Raw genomic sequence first — 20,760 nt, 5'->3', positions numbered from 1 at the left:
TCCCCTTCATAAAAATCGCCTCCTGTTCTTGGTTTTAAAATAACTTCCCTGTACCTTCCTTTTTTACCTTATTGATTCATGTTTTACTGTTGATCCTGAAACATTGTATTTACTTACATGATTGTGCTGCAATGAGCTGTATAGGAATGCATATTATGGAAGTCCCAAATGATTTTTAAAAATACATAGTAAGCAAAATATTGACTGCTACATTCGTTGGATGATGCTAAAATGTGTTTTATAGAATAGCATTCTATAGATGGCACGGTTATGGCCTGCTTAAGTTTTGTTTAAAATTGCATATTAAAACTTTGCACATGTTTTTTTTTTCAAATTATGAGTGGTAATCTATTTAGAGATGTGAAGATATTTGTATACAAGAGATAGAGTAAGTAGAACAGTTCATTTTTGCAATCAGAGAAATCCAAAAATAACAACCATGTATAACAGCATATTGTAATTAAAGAATGCATAATCCCAGAAAGATTATTAAAAAATAATTGCACAATTCATAACACTGTCGATAGTTATTAATGGCTTTCCACCTACTTACCATATGATAGCAAATCTTGTACACACAAAATAATAATCTATAAAGACCTGGATGGAAAATGTGGTTTGTTTTAGCCTTGCACCTAAATGCTGCTCAAAAGCACAGTGATTCGCTTGTTTATCCAAAGCTGTCTTGGTTCTGATTTTTCAATATGATTGTGAACATGCATCAAATTAATTAGCAGACCTGCTTGTTTTTTTCAATCAGCAAGAGATGTTTCATTTTACTAGTCATGTACGGTAGAAATAATTTGCATTCCATTAAGATGAAAACTGGATTTCGAAAGCTCTTCGCTGAGATTTAACAAGGCCTATTCATTCATAATCCATTTTTAAAATTAGTACAAGCTCTACAGTGTAATATGCAGCCAAACAGCAGCAGTAAAAGATGTGTCCACTATGCCCATATAGACTAATCTTGCAAGCAGTGCTCTTGCTGGTGGCAGTGCCAAAAAGAAGAGAAATCAAGAAGGATTAATTAAGCATTTCAACAGCCGGACACAAGAAAAGAGAAGAGAGACAAAGGAGAGATACAGCACAGAAGAGAGAACCGAAGAACACGGTGCAAGGAAACAATGAAACGAAACCCTTAAATAGCACACGGCATGGCAGAGAAGGATAAGAGAAGAGTCAAATAAGAAGGGAAGCATGGAAGAACTACATAATTCATTTTTAAGCTTGAAAGTTGTAAAAATGCCCTCCATGAATGCTTTTCATACCTCCTCACAACTTTAAACAATTTTACACAAAACGTTTCAAATAATTTGAGAAACAATAAAACACACTGAAGCCGAGTCATTTCCTAAACTAAATATAATACTATTTTTTTGATAATATTTTGAAATCCTGTGCACAAGACATAGGACTATGCTGAATGTATAGTACTGGACTGAATTCTGCCTATACAGACTTTTACCTTTTTTCTTCTGCAGTATTGACAGCACTCAATGTTTCAGAAGTATAAAGTTCAGAAGTTAAAGAAGTATCTTTAATGAGCTCATGGGTAATTTTTTCTAATTAAAAACAAATGGAAAGCAGCTACATTTCTGTTTATGCTATGGTCTTTGATTTAGTAAAAGCTCGAACTATTCCAAAAAGCAACCAAGCAACCAAAAACAATTTCTACAGAAGAGAGGTAGTGCACATTTATGAGGATTTTACAACGCTCTGGGAAAACTAATGGCAAAACCACAGAAAACATGTAATTCACTGCATACTGAATGATATAAACGTGTCTCCTATCTGTTACTGTCAACAGCAAACTGATATTATTACAGACAAATTTTTACTGAAGCCCATTCTCATGTGCCTCACTAAATTAGCATTTTCAAAAAAAGATAACATGACAAATGGTGAAAATAAAACACAAGATAAAAGACTTTCTGAAACAAATAAGCCAGTGTGGTCTCCCCTGGTAATACTGTAGATACAACCTGGATAGGAAATGAGTGTGTTTTTGTGAAGGTGTTTCTACACTTCTAATAAACTGTCAGAGGCCATAACCTCCACTCAGCCAGAACTTTAGTGAGCGAATTGTCACTCAACTCATATGACTCTGCAGCAGGTTCACTCAGTTTGGATTAGCTAAGAGCAGGACAAGTCTAAACTAGTTACAGTATGGATACAGACATGCATAAGGCCATCACACTTCTAATGAGTTTCAAAGTAACCTATTTTGCTGCCAATCATTATCAATACAGTTAAGCAATGCCCTTTCTGTAACACACTGCTATAAGCTGACTGTAATGTCACTAATGCTAATGTAAAACAGAATTTTCTTGGGTCAACATATACTTTACTAATTGCCTGCAAGATATATTTTTGTGCCAATAAATGTTTGTGCTTTTTTCCGTAATGGATGGCACGTGTATTTTATGAATAATATATTTCACGGTACATTAGTTTCATGGATTCTGAATCTGACAAACGTGTTAGTGATAATTTTGCTCAAATGTGTTGCTTGCATGTAAATGTTTGTTTTACAGTATTCTGTAATATGTTAATTAAATATTCATTTATATTTCCATTGAAGAATTTGTGTCCTGTTTGTGCATATATATCTATGAACAATTGCAACCAGATGATCTAGTGTCGTTACAGTGGAACCTCAAATGTCCTACTTAATATTCCCTTCAGGTAGCCTGCATTCTACTGTGCAATACAAAATACTCTATTAAGTATGGTTAAGATTTTATTAATACATAAAGGAGATTACAAAAGGACATTAGACAGTTTGTCTCTTTGATACTAAGTGCAGTAAATACACCTTTTATGGCCTCTTCCTGACAGTTGGATACAGATTATTACTGCACTTTTTTAATTAAAAATATTTTTACATCATGTTTATTAAAAACTACCTCTAATGGGATCCTCCTTAATATCTCCCCTGGGCTAATTATCAGTATCTGTCATCACTGATATAGAGCTGAACTCATTTACACCCCGATGTGTTAATAGTGGCAGTGTTTAATTATGTATTAAAAAACAAAAGAAACACTTGCAGTTTATCAATGTGGGCCATATATTACTTTTATGATTGTTTATTTCCCATAAGACCAAAGATCATATTCATAAAATTATTAAAATATGCCTATGCATGTAGATGTATAATATCTATCCATGCATTAAAAGAGGTTTTGCTGTCCTCTGGAGTTAATGGTAGCATTCTTAATTCAAAGTGGGTTTTGTATCATGGATGAGATGTGTGTGCTAAATAGGAAAAAAATGTAATTAACAACAAGGTGTCAAGGGCAAAGGCACTCCACATCATTACTGTGGAGAATTCCAGCATTTACTCTTGGTGAACAGTGGAGAGATGTTAACAGTCACCCCTCCCGTATCCCAATTACTAATTTACTCTTTTTCTTCCCTCTCTCGTCAGTTCCTCTTTTCTCTCTTAATCTAGGATCTCATTTTCCTTCCTTGCTCTATAGCTCAAAACTACTTTTGTGTTTCATTTTTCTTCTCTGTATCATTCCTTGCCTCTGCTTGTCTTTTCCCATGTTTTGTTCCAGTTAATACATTTCTCCAGCATGTGATACCATTTTAAGGAGAGAGATGAAATCTTGAGGAAAAAATGCATGCAAAATACATATTTCTTGTTCTTGTGGTGCTCTCGTAGTCTGCAGGTTCAGGCTTGCTCATTTTTTTTATTTGAACACATATAAAGGGAGAAGCTTTGCTTGAGTAGTTTTATAGATTACTTTTTTAAAACACAGATATTTAATTTAAATAAATGCTGATCTATATTACTGCCCTGTAGTCAGATTTTGTCAGATGTCAGAAGCTATGCAAGGTTGGGCCTGGTCAGTAGCAGGATAAAAGATCACTAGGGAACATCACATTCCTTCCATAAGTAGTGTTAAATACTGTTGGTTGACCAGTAGGAGGAACTTTTCCTTCTGGATCACAACTTCCAAACCAATGCCCCAGTTTGGGAACCAGGGACACTGTTCAGTAGTAGGCCCTGTCCTTCAAATAAGAAATTAAACCAAGATCCTGAGTGCTTGATCATTACAGATCCCATAGCATTTTTCAAAAGAGTAGCAGTCTTAACCACTGTGTCCTGGATTAATTCTACACTGTGCTTACACTTCGGTCCTACCTAAACTCCCCCCTTAATTAGACTGGTAGTAGTTTCTCAAAAAGTAGTTTCTCACTTTTCGTCCAGTTAGCTGTGCAGTGTGACTGCTGTGCCTCGACCAGGTGGGCACTGCACTTCCTTGCACACCACATGTATGTATAATAAAGGGCATTTTTGCCCACCACCAGCCATGGACCAAGCTTACAAGCTACCACACACCGGTGGAATGGGTTTGCCTCACAGGCAGCTTTGCACTCATTAATAAAAGATTAATAAACAATGGTGATGATGGGGATTTGGCTTTAAACTCTCATTTTTCCCACGACTCCCCAGGGATTGATTTCCCCCAGCATTTTGCCTTTCTCTTTTTGTAACTGCTTCAACACTCCTTGCTTTTGAATTGCTTTCAAATAAGAAAGAAAACCTCTCAGAAGCAAATGTTAAAGTTTCGGCAGCAGGTTCATTTACATAAGTATACTGAAGTTATCATTGTTTATTCTAATTATTAACTCCTCACTTCTTTCATTTCTGTTTAATATCAGCTGAGTAGCTATTATGGCTGCACAATCTTTACTAAATTTTTAGATAGAACCTGGCAATATTCATTAGAGGTAAAGCAATACTTTTTTATTTGTGTCAGTCCAAACTTGACAATCTGTAAAACACTGATTTCTGCTTATGACTTACAAGGTCATTTCAGAGGGCAATTGGAAATAATTTAAATCATGAGGCCAATTTTCTTCTTTCACTACAACACAGCGATCATAGGACTATGAAATATTAGCCTGTGTGAGTTTTTCCTTAATGAAATATTGTTTTTCCAATCAATCTTTCCAGTGAATTGCCTCAGTGGAACCATGTACAAATTGCTGCTATTAGTATTTTGGTTTTACTTTTTTTCCTCTATTAGGTAGCATTTTTGTGTTAGCCTTTCCATGTAATGCAGTGCAAAATGAGTTATTGCATTTCAGATCGGCTGCCTGCTTGGCTGGCAAACTGGGGCAGGGCTGGAGAGATTACAATGAAGAAAGACAGCACTGGGCACTGCCAGGAGGCTCAATTTATAGCACCTGTGGATGTGATTTATGAAATGAAGAGGGTACATTACAATGAGCCTTGCCTGCTAAACCAGTGATGGGGATATGGGAGTATAATCCATTGTATCTAGTTTTGTATCAGTTTCAAACCAGACTGGATTATAAGATTGCTTCTTATCCAGCTAGGTTGTGAATCCATCAATGCAGAAATCAGCTCAGTGAGATACTTTCTAGGATACAATATTAACATTTTATGAAAAAGCTCTCTAACACACATTCATTCTGGTCTATATAGTTATATATTATTTTCAAATTAAAATGAAACCATTTGGCATGTTGGTGTGGGGGTAGTTAATTGAGTAATATTATATTTGCTTGACCTCCATTATCCGCAGCACAAAAAATATGTTACAGCATCTTTTCTGATACTGAACATTTACAAAGTATTTGTATACACTACTATACACTGCATATTTATACACTATTGTACTTTTAAGTCCAATGTAAATATGTAGGGTTATATTTTAACAGTACAAAATAATCTTAATCCTTTCATGATTATTGCTGTTTTGCACTCAAAATCAATATACTCAAGTGTTTAATGTTGTATCACAGTTGAATAACATATCTGTTTGTCATAATTACTTATCAAAAATACTATTAGTATTTTTATGCTGGATGTGATTTCTCATGTAATGTATAGAACAGCTTTTATAAAATTAAATCCTCCAATGTAGCAGCAATAGCACTGTAATACAAAATTGATTAGAGAAATGTCAGGAATCTTAGATGGTAAGGAAGCTGACTGTAATAGCCCACTGTTTCGGCATTGTTTTAGTTTATTTTCTTTCACATGTTTGAAAACCTTCTAAAATAGCATAGTTCTTGTATGTGTATAGTGAGGATTGGTACTAAAATATGAACTGTTACACTGTGAGAAAACCCTAATGAATTTTATTTGTATTCTGTGAAATGACCTGGCAACTTAACCTACTAAACAAACATATAACGAAATGCTTAACTAGAGTCTGTTTACTTAATTTTTTTCTTATAATGACGATGGCCTTGACCAGCAAGCATGAAAGAAGATAAAAGTGGCAATGGTCGAAAATGTTTGTCACTCTTGGTATGTGAAAGAGTACAAGAAAGAACAATAACTACAGAGTTATCCAGCGCAACAGTCTGATTATCTTTTAAGGTATATGACAATGTTGCCAGGGTGGCATGGTGACGCAGGGGTTAGCATTGCTGCCTTGTAGTGCTTGGGTCCTGGGTACAATTGTGGACCTGCGGTGCTGTCTTCATGCAGTTTGTATGTTCTCCCCATGTTCACCTGGGTTTCCTCTGGGTGCTCTGGTTTTCTTACACAGTCCAAAGACTTCCTCTTAGGTTAATTTGCCTTGATGTGAATGTGTGCGTGTTTGTGTCTGTCTGTAACCTGACTGTGATGGACTAGTATCCCATCCAGGGTCTACCCCATCTGTGCCTCTGGCTTCCCTTTGACCCTGAATTGGATGAAGCAGTTAGAAAATGAATGGTAAGAAAGTGAATGGAAGGATAATGCTGGTATTCAATACTGCAATTAAAATAATATGTCATATGTGACAGTGGACCACACCTCCTACTGCACTTCCCACTCCGCAGTGCGTGGGAATGCATAGCGACCACACCGGAGGCTAAGCAGGGCTGCGCTTTAAGATCGCCACACGCCCGCAGACCTCTGCAGACGACTACACATCGGAGCACCGCATTGAATTAAGAAGCACTCTGCCAGTACTCAGGCAGCTCCCAATCAAATCCAACACGATCACATTTATATCTACAAAAACACTTGCAACTAGTATTTTTATCAGATTTATTAATAATGCCAACTGATTAACCTGTTTAGAGTATCATATTATGAGAGGTTATGTACAGTACCTATAGACAGTGAAGAGCTTACATTCCCTAATTTTTCCTTCTTTATGTATATGAAATGACAACACGTGTGTAGCAACAATTGTGTACGTTCGAGTTTACATATGCAAAGTATGAGTGACCGAGTTTGCAAATATTAAAAGCACACAGTTCTGGATGTTTCAATTAAACTGCAATTATGCAGCATCTGAATGAAAAAGAAAAGGCATGCTCTGGGAGAGTTACTGGCACAGATATTGCAACATGACATCACTAGGGCATTCAGGGTCCATTGAGCATAACTAGATACTAGAAGCACTGCCAGGTGACTGGAGATCCCATTATTGACCCAGCCCAGGTCAGCTGTGATTAATGACCCATGATGGACCACATGGGGGCTTACATCTGTGCAACAATCAAAATGACTGTTAACAAAATTGGATATCACAGTAAGTGCATGAACCATCAAGAAGAAGGACACGAACAGAAGTAGACTACCAGTTTTTATTCATGTTATGTCATAGCTCTGCAAAAGTGATAATGGATCTTGTGGCCACCTGATTAAAATTACAGAGAGAAATATGCCTGCTTAAGCATCCAGTTTTCTATTATTAAATCACCTACTATTCACACGATTCATGCTCAAGTCAAAAGGCTAAATGAACAACCAACAGTGCCTCCAACCTGCCCAAACCCTCTAACCTGATGCTCCACAGTTGGGGGATACATAATACATTTACATAAACCAGTTTTTGACCATTGGTTTGGAGTCAAAGCAATCAACACTCCCATATTAACTTGTTAACAAACCCGTTCAAATTAATTATTTATTAGTAGGGAATAAATTCTGATGTTCTGACTCCCCATGCAGAACATAGAAGGAAACCTTGCTTTCTCTTAGAGCAGCAAATCAAGTGTCACTGGACAGCTGAGTTTTACTGCAACCATTTAGATTGCAGTCATGTGATGTGTGTGGGATTCTGCGGCCTTACACTGGAATTTAACCAGGTCACTCTCCACACAAGGCACACTATTCATCAGCTGGTAGGGAGAGAAACTTGTCTGGCCCAAATGAGCCAGCGTAAAAAGGAAGCAAAGACGCACCCGTGAATAATCCGGTCAAATCCATTTCCAAATAAAACTTTTGAGAATGCATGGGAAGACGTTACCAGGGAGTATAAGCTGTTTCTCAACATTCCAGTGGAAGGAAAACAGCATGCAAGGTCAAGTCTGAACCAATAAGTAGCTCCTTGTGTATTGTTTAACAAAGTGGCATTTAAGACCAAGCTCTGAGCTGTTTATTTTAATAATGTTTGGGCAGCTCTATACAAATGTAATCCAGATAGAAGTGTGGAATAGTGGTTTAGGCTGTAGCTGCCAGACCGGATGGTTGTGGGTTCAAATCCCAGGTGGGACACTGCTGGGGTACCATTGAGCAATGCATTTCACTCCTATTGCTTCAGTTGAAAAAACATCCTGCTGTATAATTGTGTGCTCTCCAGGTTGTCTTTGTAGATGGAAATTTAATCTCAGTTGATTTATCTGTTTAAATAAAGGATTACTGCCTATGTGAGGGCATTAAAATCTATAGCACAATAAAGGCTGAATCTAAGGAATGAAGTACAGTATTTAGAAAATGTACAATTTCAACTTCATAAATTAAATAAATAAATCCTCCACTAATACTTCCTATGTGACCCTGGAATAGATAAGAAAGTAGAAACATTTTATTCCAATTAACTGTCCTAAAATATAATCTATTAGAAAGCAGTTAGTCAGTCCAAGTGATATGAATTGTATTTGGGATAGGTACTTGTTATTGTACTTCAGCACATCATTTTAAGTCATTTCACAGAAGAAATAAGAAAAGAAGTAATGCCTTGCACACATTGCCCTGCTCCACTGAAGTGTTTAGAAGGGATACTTGTGTTTTGTTATAGCTTTACAGGCATTGAGATCTGAAATAAGAATAATACAATCTATAAACACTGAGACCTATGAAAGAAATGTAAACACAAATTCTTCACTAATTCTTCCTCAGTGATTATAATAATGGCAATAGTAAATAATGTTAACTACATGACAACTTATCAACTACTGTACAAACCAATCTGAGTCAATGTAAGAGCTATGTATTGCTTTTCATGCTTTTAAGAGCAGGGAAAAAGTCATCCAAGGCAAAAACAAAGGAAAGAAATATCTTTGACATTGATTCTGAAGTCCTGCACTTATAGTTACACATTCCAAAGCTCTAGTACAGCAATATCTAAGAAGAAATATAGAATTTGTAGGTTTAGAAAAGCAGCTGATTGTTCTTATTATGATGGATAATAAGGCTTTTCCATTCTGCTTTTCATAACCGAAGTTCCTGGCTTGATTTTCAAAGCTTCAATGAGTAACAAATAAGAAAAGGATTATGATGCATTTCCTACCACCTTTGTTAAAGCCCACCAAATATAATTGTAAAGTAAAAGTATAGCCACTTTAAGTAAATAACTTTCACCTACCACGCAAAAATAAGCTTATAGAAATTTATCTAGGTAACCACCCACAGGTACTTGATTCCAGAGCCAAACATGTGCAGTTCCACACAGTATGTTTGGCAGTTGCAAGGATCCAACTAATTAAAGTTAACAAACAGCTCCACAAGTTGCAGAGTTTGGCTTCATTCCAGACAAATACTAGAGAATCACGTACAATGCACATTACAGAAAACAGCTCTGCTCTGCCTTTAATCGGGTGTGCAAAATCAAAACAGTCTGGATGTTGCCCAACTATCACTTCCCAACATTGCAACTTCCAGCCACCACTGAGTCTCTGCTTTAGCAGGCAAAATCTTATGCAAGTTATGCTTGTGTCTTTTATGAATAATAATAATAATAATAATAATAATAATAATAATAATAATAATAATAATAATAATAATAAATACAAAGTCCTGTAATCATTACTCTTGGAAGATACAAGGTCTTCTTGTTTTCATTCCAACTTGAGCTGTTCAGCACTTAATTAAATCAATTATTGACTATTGATATTTGTTGATTTCCTATTTACTGTTATAAATTCCCTTTGGGAATTGTGGAAATTGAGTCCCCCAAGAAACCTGCAGGGCTTGACTCTTCAGGACCAGAAAAGCCAATCTCTAAATAGCATTAGTGACCAGCATTTTGATTTCTTGTTGCTAGTTATTAAACTGCTTCATCTATGTGTGATATTTCTGGTTAAGTCTGATGCCCCGTCACGTGATCTATAATAATAAGATTTCCAACAGCTGTATTTGTGCTGGATAGTGCAAATCAAATTTTAACCTTTCTTCACATGGCCAACCATCGGAAGAAACATTCAAAACTAACAAACTGAAAAACAAACTAGTGTAATCCTTTATTCTCTTTCAGTGAATTTCAGCGAATTCCTTTTCCGTGTCTGTATGTCCTTCATGTTTCTTTTCCACTTGGTTGCGCAGCATGAGACAGTACAGTAATGATGGTTATGTTCGCACAGCCAGCTCTAGCGCACCAGCTGTGAGTAACAAGCACATCATTGTTCTCAGCAGTCAGAATATTTATTATCCTCCACAGGGGAGGGATAGGCCTGGTGATGGGAATGAAGCAGAGGTGTGTGTATGTATAAATATATACCATATATTCAACTTTTTGGTAAGCCATAATCAAATTATGTCACTACACCGCACTGGCTTCAAGGGTACAATTTGACCAAGCTGTGACATCACTGTTCTGTGCTGCCATGCAAATTTCCATTTTAAAAAGCAATGACATAAAACAGCATTGGCTGTAAAGTCTATAATATAATGCTCTTCCTCATCATAAACCAGTCTTACCAAATGCCTTAGGGCCTCTTAACACATTACAAAAGTAGAAAAATAACCAATAAGAAGACAATCCCACACATAAATACAATAACAATGCAAACGTTCCAGACACAAAGATGAAATTAGTGGCATTGGGAGTTTCCCTGTTTGATTAAGATGCTGAAAGCTCTATAACACATTGGGGGGATATATTGAAAAGTTTAAGCAAATGAAGAACTCATTGTTATAAACAGGAATATTTTAGTTGTTCTTAACTTAATCCTTAGTCACTTACAGTATGTATGAATGTGACTAAGGATTGCTTGTGGCAAATTCTGACAGTGCAGAGAAAACAAATAAAAAAAACATCCCAAGGTTTGTGCATTTTGACTTAGAGGTGGGGAAAATAGTTTGTGCAAACATAGTGCAAAAATGCATGCAGCATTCTGAATCTTAGAAAGCTAGAAATGTAGAAAGCTCCTGATGTGTCAAGGTAGTGTTTGCCTTTTTGTTACTATAAAAATACAACTAAGCTGGGAAGGACTTTAGTGGTTGGATGTTTCACTGTTTACAGTGCAGTAAGCACAGGGACATTTGATAAGGAATGTTCAACAAAAGGATTAAGATTTCTTTACTCAAGATCTTCATCTGGCGATTTCAGGATTTGAAATTTCAATAAAAATATTCCTATTGTAAGAAAATAAGCCCTTCAATATTCTGATAGGTTTCCTTGTAGCACCTACGGTACAAAAATATTTTTTCTTTTAGTTTTACTGCTACAATTTCTTCACAAGAAATTGGTCCACAGTTTCATGAAAAGCCAAATAGAACAAGTACTGTAGGTTAGTTATAAAATATATTATAAAAAGAGAGTTGAATATGTTTATGGACCTTCTATAGGAATATTACATTTTCAAGATAACCCAGCAAAAAATATTGACAGATCTAAATAGATTTAAGCTATTTAACGTTTGTAATTACTGTGTCCAAAGATCCGTTCTAAAACTAATCTATGCATAACTGTTTATTTTTTTGTCTCCATTTAATGATTTTGATCTGGATATTTAGCAGATCACTTCTTTTTAAAGCACCTTGCTAATACTGAACAAAATGTGATGGAGGCTATTTATCATTTCCACAGCCTGCCTCAATGAAGATCACCTCTAGTTTTCAGAAAAAATTAAATTCATAATGCCTCATGCTTAGACTGCTGTGCCTTGAGTAAGCAAAATGAAAGGTTTCATTATTCATAAAATTTTTATAGTTGTGTGGGTATTTTTGGTGGTGGTGGGGTCTAAAGACATAATTTTGGTTTGTATATATTTAAGTGTATACATTAGCACAAAGGATATAGTCTGCATTTTGCATGGCTTCATGATGAAACATTAATGAAAAAACATTGTTCTGCTTTTTATTGTCCACTTAAGAAAAGAAGGCATTTTCCTGTTACCATATTACCATCTATGACAGTCCAACCAATTAATAAATCTCACTTTTTGTTTTGTTATAATTATTTTGTCTGTAGCACATCCAAAACCTGTTACTGGGTACTTGAGAAACGTTTCATTTTGAGTAATTCAACACCAAATATACAAGTCTCTGAAGAGTGTAGACTTCAGTGAAAGTGACTTCATCATAAGCAGATATGGAATGCACTTTTTAAACTTAAACTATATCTCATCAGACATTTAATGCATTCTGAGTTTTCATTTAGCTATATATATCAAACATTATGACATTCATGTTTTTGTGTATTTAATATTTTTTGTCCACTGAGATTACAGAACCTAGATTGCCATGCTGACAGAATCTACCAAGAGGCTGATCCATACCCATAACTTTAAACAGACGCACATTTAGGTTTATGTGGCTTAAGAAGAAGCTTAAGTATTGTCTTGGTATTGTCCATGCACTGTCATTCAAAGTAATTTCTACAGAAAGCAAAAATCAAGACTTTTGCATGTCAAGGTGGTTTAAAAAAGACTTTTGCTTATCATTTTAAATGTGTCCATTTCATTTCTACGAAAATGTGGTGCCAAGTCTGTACATTGAGCAAACAGCTGTTCAACCTTTGGGTGGCATCTTAAGCATGTACCAATAAATACCCTATCTGAAACACAAGCACCATCAGTCACTTTATTGTTCTCTATGAAAATAAGATCTCTAGACCATTCGAGGGAGGATTAGGAGAAGAATGTGTGGGATATACAGAGTTGCTTGTGTGCAGAGGGAAAGACAGCCAAAAACAGACAGCAGCCCAATTAAGTATGATCCCAGCGGAGGAGTGTGCCCTTGTCTGCCAGGGCTCCCACGGAACATCCAAGGACACTGCTTTGGCTGGATGGGAGGGAAGGAAGAACATTTGTTAATCATTCCTCCCAAAAGACGAGCTACTTCAAGGCTTTGGAGGCACTGATCAGCCGCTTGGATAGTCAGCCATCTGGGAGACATCACTCATGTACAGTACCTGAACACAGCACTGTACTGCAAGCAACATAAATCAACACATTGCTATGGAACAAACTTTTCTTGCTGGCTTCTTTTCATTTTTGGTGTTGTCTTCTCTTCACACCCAGTATCATGAAAAACAGCTGTTATGTGCAAACTTAAATCCCACTGAATAAAGCACAAAAAAAAAATGTGTGAATCATTTAGCAAGACCAGTGCCCAGGGAAATATATGACAGGATTCAACTGTTTTCAAATACCAGTTTAATGTTAAACTGTAAATTGTTGTTTTTTAATTTATTGTTGAAAATAAAAATGTGGTGCAATTGCATCTGTGACCAGAAGAAAGAATTAACAGAATAAACAGAAAACTAGCATCTATACATAAGAAAGAAGTTAAGTCTTTGTCTCATTGTCTACTGTATTCATTTACTTAAACCTTTGAAACATTGGACTGCAAGCTGGCTGGTTCATTTTCTACTAAACAGTTAATGTAAGGGAGGGAGAGAGAGCACAAGCAGGGAGGAGGTGTTGTTGATGAGTTTGTACTCGAGCACAAAATGGAAAAGCATTTCTGGTTTTCAGTGTGTGGAAAAAGCCTGGCTCTCAGAAGCATCCTTATAAATTTTACAGGATCTCACAGATTCAATCTGAGCTGAAATGCAAATGCTAGACTCAGATGGTGCTGTGGAAGACATGCGGCTGAGAGATTGGATAGCAGAAGGATTTTGACATATTGGGCCACACTCCCGGCAGGCCTCAGATTAGCTCCTGTAAGGCAAAAAAAGCTGGAAGACAGAGACTAAATTATGAGCCTTCTTGCAGTGGTGAAGGAGTATCCGTAAAGAGCTAAAGGATTTGCCCCAAGCTTTATGCCATCACTCCTCTATCTTCACTGATTTTTAAGGTAGATACACTAATGTCTCTTAGGTCAAAATATACTTGTTAGGTTACTACTAGATCTCAAATTATTGAATGGGCTTTCTGAATTTTCTTCCTTTTTCATTTTTGGGAAACATACCACACACATATAGGCATGACAGAAGCTTTGCCTCACCATATCATTAGTGATAATGCCAAAATGATATAAAACTAACAATTTTTCCCAGCGTGTTTCCCAGCGCTTATGCTTAAAGGTTCCAAAAAGACTACAGGGTCTTGTTATTTATTGAATTCGTTTTATTAAATTCTACAAACAATGCATATTGGCTTCCAGAAGGAAAGTAAGGACCCACATTGATTATGGACTGCTTTTGGTATAAAAACATGATTAAAGCTGAGAAATTAAAAATAAAGCTTTTTGCAGCTGCTTAAATATAACCTTTCTTTGCCGGAGGTGCTGTCCTTTTCAATAACAGCACAATATTTTACAATAAATAAAATATACTGTTTAGCATGAAAGTTATGCATCAGTGCTTTAAAGCTAGCTGTGACACAATGAAAAAAATCCACCTCTTTCACTTCTTCTGCTTTTTAACTGTTCTATTTCTTATGTTTACCTAGGCACAAACTGATCCAAATCTAATTGGTCACTGTAACGCTTTTCTTGTGATTTGCCAGGAGAAATAGAACACCTTAAGTCACATGTTCCAATTTCACAGAACTGTGAAAACAGAATCTGGGAAAACATTTTCTCTTGGAGCCCAGTATGAATCATAAACAAGTTTAATCACAAAACACCCTTCTTATACCAAATAACCACTGGTCTCAGCATAAAAACAGGAAATGAAAAGATTGCTGTGGAAGGTAGACCGACAGTTGAACTTATTCTTATTTTAATGTCATTTTTAGATATTTTGCAACAATCCTGTTGCATTTCCTTAGCTCTAGATTCAGAAAGAAGCACAATAGGGTCCAGTACCTGGCCAAGTAATTATCGGTCTACCCACTAATAATACAAAAAGCATAGCACTTTAAATGTTTGCATGTGGACAGAAATTTTTTAGATTCTGTTTTCATCAACAGCTTTAAATACTTTAGCCGTTTTGTTGCATTAGATACAATTTCTGTTGCATACTGCATGTGCAAACAATTATAGGCCAGTAACCCATTTGAAAAAAAGCTTACCATCATATTTTGTATGCTTTTGTTTGGTAAAGGTGCCTTTTACACTACAGAAACCCATCTCTGGGCTTAAATGTGGAAAACTGAAGATGTTGGGTTCTCTTCTTGAATATTCAAGTGATTAGTTGTTCAGGAGAAATAAAAAAGACCCACCACTGCAATGCTCTGTATGACCTAATGAGCCAGTTACTTCCAATCATATCATAGTGCTACTTGCTCCAGTCAGCTGTTTTTTATAACTGTGTGAAAAATATGTTGCTGGTTCAATAAAACCTCTCTAGACAGGATCATTGTGGGTTCTGTTTCATCATCGTAGTCTGCAAAAAACTGAACCTGTGCAAGAGCAAAATATATTTACTCATTAATAAATAATAATGTATACCAAAGCACACAGAATTAAAAAAGGCAACCATTTTCAAAATTATGATCCAAATAAAATATTCATACTGCTCCTCACTGTTTCTTGTCTCTACCTGAATATATATTAGATCACCACATTAATGCTTTAATCAAGCAGATGCTAAATTTAACAATAGAAATGAAAACCTAATATAAACCTCATCTTGGGAGCCACCACACTATATTCAGCTGAACTAATTAGCCCACAGTTAACATTGCTGCAGCACAGAAGCTTCACCTACCCTGGGCTCAGCCTCCAATTGAGTGTTGTAAAAGTTTAACTAGATGGAACTAAACACAAGGGGCTCAATTTGCTATAAAACTTTACAACACCTCTCCTTTCTTCCAAATATATATGAGAAAGCAGGCCACAGAAAGAAATAACTTCAGGGCTCACAACAAGCTTCAAGTCTAAAATACAAAGTTAGCATTTAGAAAATATGCATGGGTTCTTCCTTCTTCACTATCGTTTGTAGACTAAACTTATCAAATTGGGCCCACAGAGCCCTCATATAAATATAATCTGAAAAGGGTTTTAGAGTCATACAGATTTACAGTTTTCACAGCAAACAGCCAATTATTACAAATAAAACCTCAAACCACTATAGATCACGGCCGAACGGGAAGTGAGAGGATTTTGAGCTTCAATGTGTTGCAGGAAGGTGTAATAAATGAATCTAGAAGTTGCACAGCAATGCTGAAAAAGTGAAGAAATCCCAGATTTTTTCAACAGAATTTTAATTATGAAATGTCTAATTTCTAAAGATGTACAAAACACATGGATGTCCATCATAGCCACATTCTGTCTTCAGAGGACAAAAATTAATATTTATATTTCAATCCAGTCTGAAACAACATAAAAACAAACTCCATTATTTGAAACCCTTATATGAAAATTAAAAACACAAAATTGATGTAATGACTTCCAAGTTCCATTTCTGCATTCATGGCCCAAGTGGTAGCAGTTAAACTTTGAAGACATCACTTTATATTTGAGCAATATATTCCATGTGGAGCTGAGACAAATAAATAGCCACCGAAGCAATGGATTCATAATTGGGCACTTATCCATACAAACTAATCAGTGGTGGAAATAATGTAATTTCTAATAAAACAGGTGTGAAATAGGAGTCAACATTATGATTTGAAGCCACCACCAAGATAAGGGTGTAGCTTTTACAATATGTGTAGCACCGATACTAAAAACCTACTGTGGACTGGGTCTTTCACATGAAGAATTGTTATGTAAAAAAGGAAACATCTAGCAAATTACAATATATATTTCATGTTTTAATATCTGTACCTCATACTTCATAGCTATATCCTGTAGTAAATGTGATCATGTTGAACATATATGAAGGATTCAGAACAGAATGGATGTCATTCATCAGTCAGAGCACTATAGTTTACATGGTTTAAGAATACTTTCTATACCCTGCCACTGCCAAAATATTAGTAACTTCCAATCAGATTTGTGGACTCCAGAGGCAGGCAAAGTGAGGTTGGCTTGAGAAGCAAACAATGTACTTTCATGGATGGCCCTGGTCAGAACACTCACTAGATCTTAATCCTATTGATATAGTAGAAGAGGTGTACTTTGCAGTTCAGCTCCACAGTCCACTACTGTTAGTACAATGTCAGCTGAAGGCTATAGAGCTGGGAGAATGAGATGGCATTGGATAGTACATTTTTCAAAACACAGAATACTTTGCTCTTCCTATTCATACTGTTGTTGCTACTGACAGATGCCAAACATGTAATTCAGTGGTGGTTCCCAATATTGTAGTCAATGTGTGTAAAAGAGAACATGGTATGTGCTTTCTGTTGGTCAATTTAACCCAATGATGGGCAATAGATTCCCTAACAATACAGACATCAAAGGTTTTGTTTAGGTCTCAAAAATTTTACAGATACTGAGCCATAAGTTTGTGTATCTTTCAAATCATATAGTTGGAATACCTTGAAAAATCAATAAACACATGCAGTTCAGCCAGCAATAACACAAATTAACTGAGAGTCAAGTGTAGTTATCCTTGATGAGTTTGACATGCTTGGTTTATAAAGTGTCATCTTTCTCATCTAGAGCTCACAAGATAGCTAACATACTGTCCAACCATGTCCACCATTACTTTGGTAAGATATTCTGTTTTATTCACAACTCGTGAGTTTCCAGTGATCCTTTCATTCATGACCACAAGAGCTGCAGAATCTAGAAATATCCCTTCAGTCTGGTGTCTCATTCTTTTTCTGAGTCCTATTTAAGAAAATAGATGAAAAATTGGGAAAATCAATACATTTCACAAACTATGGATTTTCTGCTTCGGAGCTCTAACCTAAACACTAGATTCTAGTGCCAGATAGACATTTCATGGGGCCTGATAGGCAATCACTTCACTAACAGGGCACTTCAATATTTAATGCAAACATTCTAAAAAAGTAAGGGCTTCTGTCATACAACTGAAATTGACAATGATATTATTAAGATTATGTTACACACTCCAATAAAATGTCATGGGCACACACTAATGAAGAGCCTCCTAGGAAATAAGTCAGCTAAATTATTAAAGGCTTTCATTTAAAAATGTCCAAAATGAAGCTGAAATGATTTACATTAAGGCAGAAAAGGTCACAACAGTATTGTGAGGTTTAATTAACCTCCTCACACCATCCATGCTCCATTATGTCTATCAGAGCAAAAGGGATAAATGGATTGCCAAATAAAACCTGCCATTGTCTGATAGTTCTGTGATACAGCAGGGTGTTCACAGGGTCCTCGAAGTTTTGTATCACATTCAGAAAGTTCTGAGTAGTGGCACAGGAATGCTATTATTGGTGCTTTTAGTTTTGACCCTCAAACAAGAAGCCTTTACCTCCAGAATGAATCCGCACTGATTACTGGTTAAAGTATTCTCAAATTCAAAGGCGTTGCACCCAAATTCCTTTTGGTTGGTAAATAAAAGAGGCTTATTTTTTATCCGTCTGTTACAGTGAAAGTCAAAGATCAGTGTCTGAAGTCCGTGAATCAAACCTTTTAAAAGGATTGACTTGTTCAGTGTATACCTATCTCTGTTTCTGTCCTTGAGGAAATGCTTTCCTGTAATGAAACCACAAAGGCAGGCCAGACATGAAAACTTTGAAGACTATTTGGTTAAACAGAAAAGTAAAATAAAAACACAGAGAAGCCAGTGTTCTGCAGTGTCTAGGGGGAAAATATATAAAAAGCCTCTTACAGCATTTTTGCACATACATCAGGGAATTGTAATTAAATGCAGTGCTTGGCAAAACTACTGTTGAGAATGTGCTTTCTTTACCTTTGGACCCAGGGTTTTACAACAAGAGCAAAGAGTGCACCACACAGTTTTTAGAACCCAAACATATTTTATCATTTTAACCCCCAATGTGAATTAAAAACTAATTGCTTAGTTGCTATGGTAATTTTTTATTTCTAGGATAGAGGGCAATTGTCAGATCCTGAGAGGGCCGGGTTGGTCCCTTAATCCAGAACAAACGACAAAGTGAAGAAAGTCTCCCATTAACCCCAAAGTTGCAAGACTGCTTTAAGCATGGAACTGTAGTTGTCTCCAAAGGTTTTCCCATATTTGCAAAAGCAATTGTTAAAGCAAATTGGATACAAGGGAATCAGCAGCAAAGTTTTTATAACTAAATTAATTTGGCTAGATTAAATAAATCAATGCTAGTGTTACATTTGACAAGAAAAACAAACATCTGTATACGTATGGTTTACAAAGGAAAAGTATGTAACTGGCATCCCATCCAGGCTGTTTCCCGCTTTATGCTTATTGCTTGCCTGGATAGGTTCTGGCTTTCCTACGACCCTAAATCAGATGAAGCAGTTAGAAAACGGATTGATGGATGAAGGTTGTATGTATTATTTGTATGACCGAGAAATCATTTTTTTCCTAGCATCTGTTAAGTTAAAAGAGTTTCTTCAAATTCTTTGTAACACAAGAGCAACTTCTTTCCACTTCTTTCCAAAGTGTGACTTCTTTAAGAAATGTAAGAGATAAACTTATGACATTTCAAGTTTAATTTGAATGTAAAAGAATTATGCACCTTTCAGTTAAAGGGATACTGTATCTACAGGAGATAATAGTTACAGAAATCATGACTTTTTAAACGTTTAAAAGAAACAGCTGGTAAAGCTAAACATGAAAGAGATAAAGAAAATGTTTGCAGCGGCCTGCATTGTTGCAGTATGTTTTTTTAAAAGATTTGGCCATATGTTCACTACAATAAGATCCTAAAGGAGCCACAGAAGCCAAGGACAGCTTCAAATCGACTCTTTGATTTTTTCCTCTGATTCTTGCTTGTGTAAAATCCATGACGGGCTATTAGAACTTTGTTTCAAGCTGACCTGGAGACAGGTCTCTTTTTGTTTATCCCTTGTTCTATCCTTTTGTTTGGGATTTTATTTGAATCATGGCCTGAGTGCATTCCATTTCCTGGCATCAGAGTACCCTGGCCTAAGTTGATATTATTTTATCAGGAGCTCTGGACTGGTAGGATGCATGGTGCCATGGTGGGTAGACAATGGAAGGCCGGAGTGCTGCTGCTGATTTTAGAGGATCTTACAAAAAAAAAATTTTGAGTGGTAAAGGTAATGTTATGTAAGTTTTGTATTTTCCTTAAATTGTTTAAAACACAACAAAAGTTTCACACAGTAAAACTGTTTTAGCCCCCAGAGGCTAATACATTTGGACAGAAATCTTTAATTTATGAGTCTTTAATTCTATAGATGCCACTATTTATTTGTTAAATTATATGCAGATTAATCAGATATATCCAGACACATAAAACAGGCTTTAATATCATTTTTCAATCTAGTTCTTATTTTTGCCCCTTTTGCAAACTGATCTGGTAATGTCTTCATGGGTCAGTTTTGGGCATGGTGGTACAAGTCACATAGGAGTGTTGCAAAAAGGGATCATGTTTCACTCTCTGCTATGATCTCAC

At 36.0% G+C, this 20,760-nt stretch overlaps 1 protein-coding gene across 2 annotated transcripts in view; it reads right to left on the bottom strand.

Moving 5' to 3' along the window:
* Positions 1-20,760, bottom strand: part of pacrg (PARK2 co-regulated) — a 106,756-nt gene that overhangs the window by 10,398 nt on the left and 75,598 nt on the right. The window contains exon 5 of one of the 2 annotated variants that reach the window (XM_088602995.1): positions 12,999-13,213. The exons of the other annotated variant lie outside the window; for it this stretch is intronic. Within the exon in view, the coding sequence (XP_088459121.1) occupies positions 13,023-13,213 (191 nt within the window). The 3' untranslated portion in view covers positions 12,999-13,022. Of the gene's footprint in view, positions 1-12,998; positions 13,214-20,760 lie in introns of those variants that run through there. 2 annotated transcript variants of the gene reach the window in all.

The sequence above is a fragment of the Lepisosteus platostomus genome, chromosome 13 (genome assembly GCF_059453375.1).
Source record: "Lepisosteus platostomus isolate fLepPlt1 chromosome 13, fLepPlt1.hap1, whole genome shotgun sequence".
In the NCBI taxonomy this organism is placed as follows: Eukaryota; Metazoa; Chordata; class Actinopteri; order Semionotiformes; family Lepisosteidae; genus Lepisosteus; species Lepisosteus platostomus.
The sequence above is the reverse complement of the archived record's forward strand: the minus strand, read 5'-3'. Positions and strand labels throughout refer to the sequence as shown.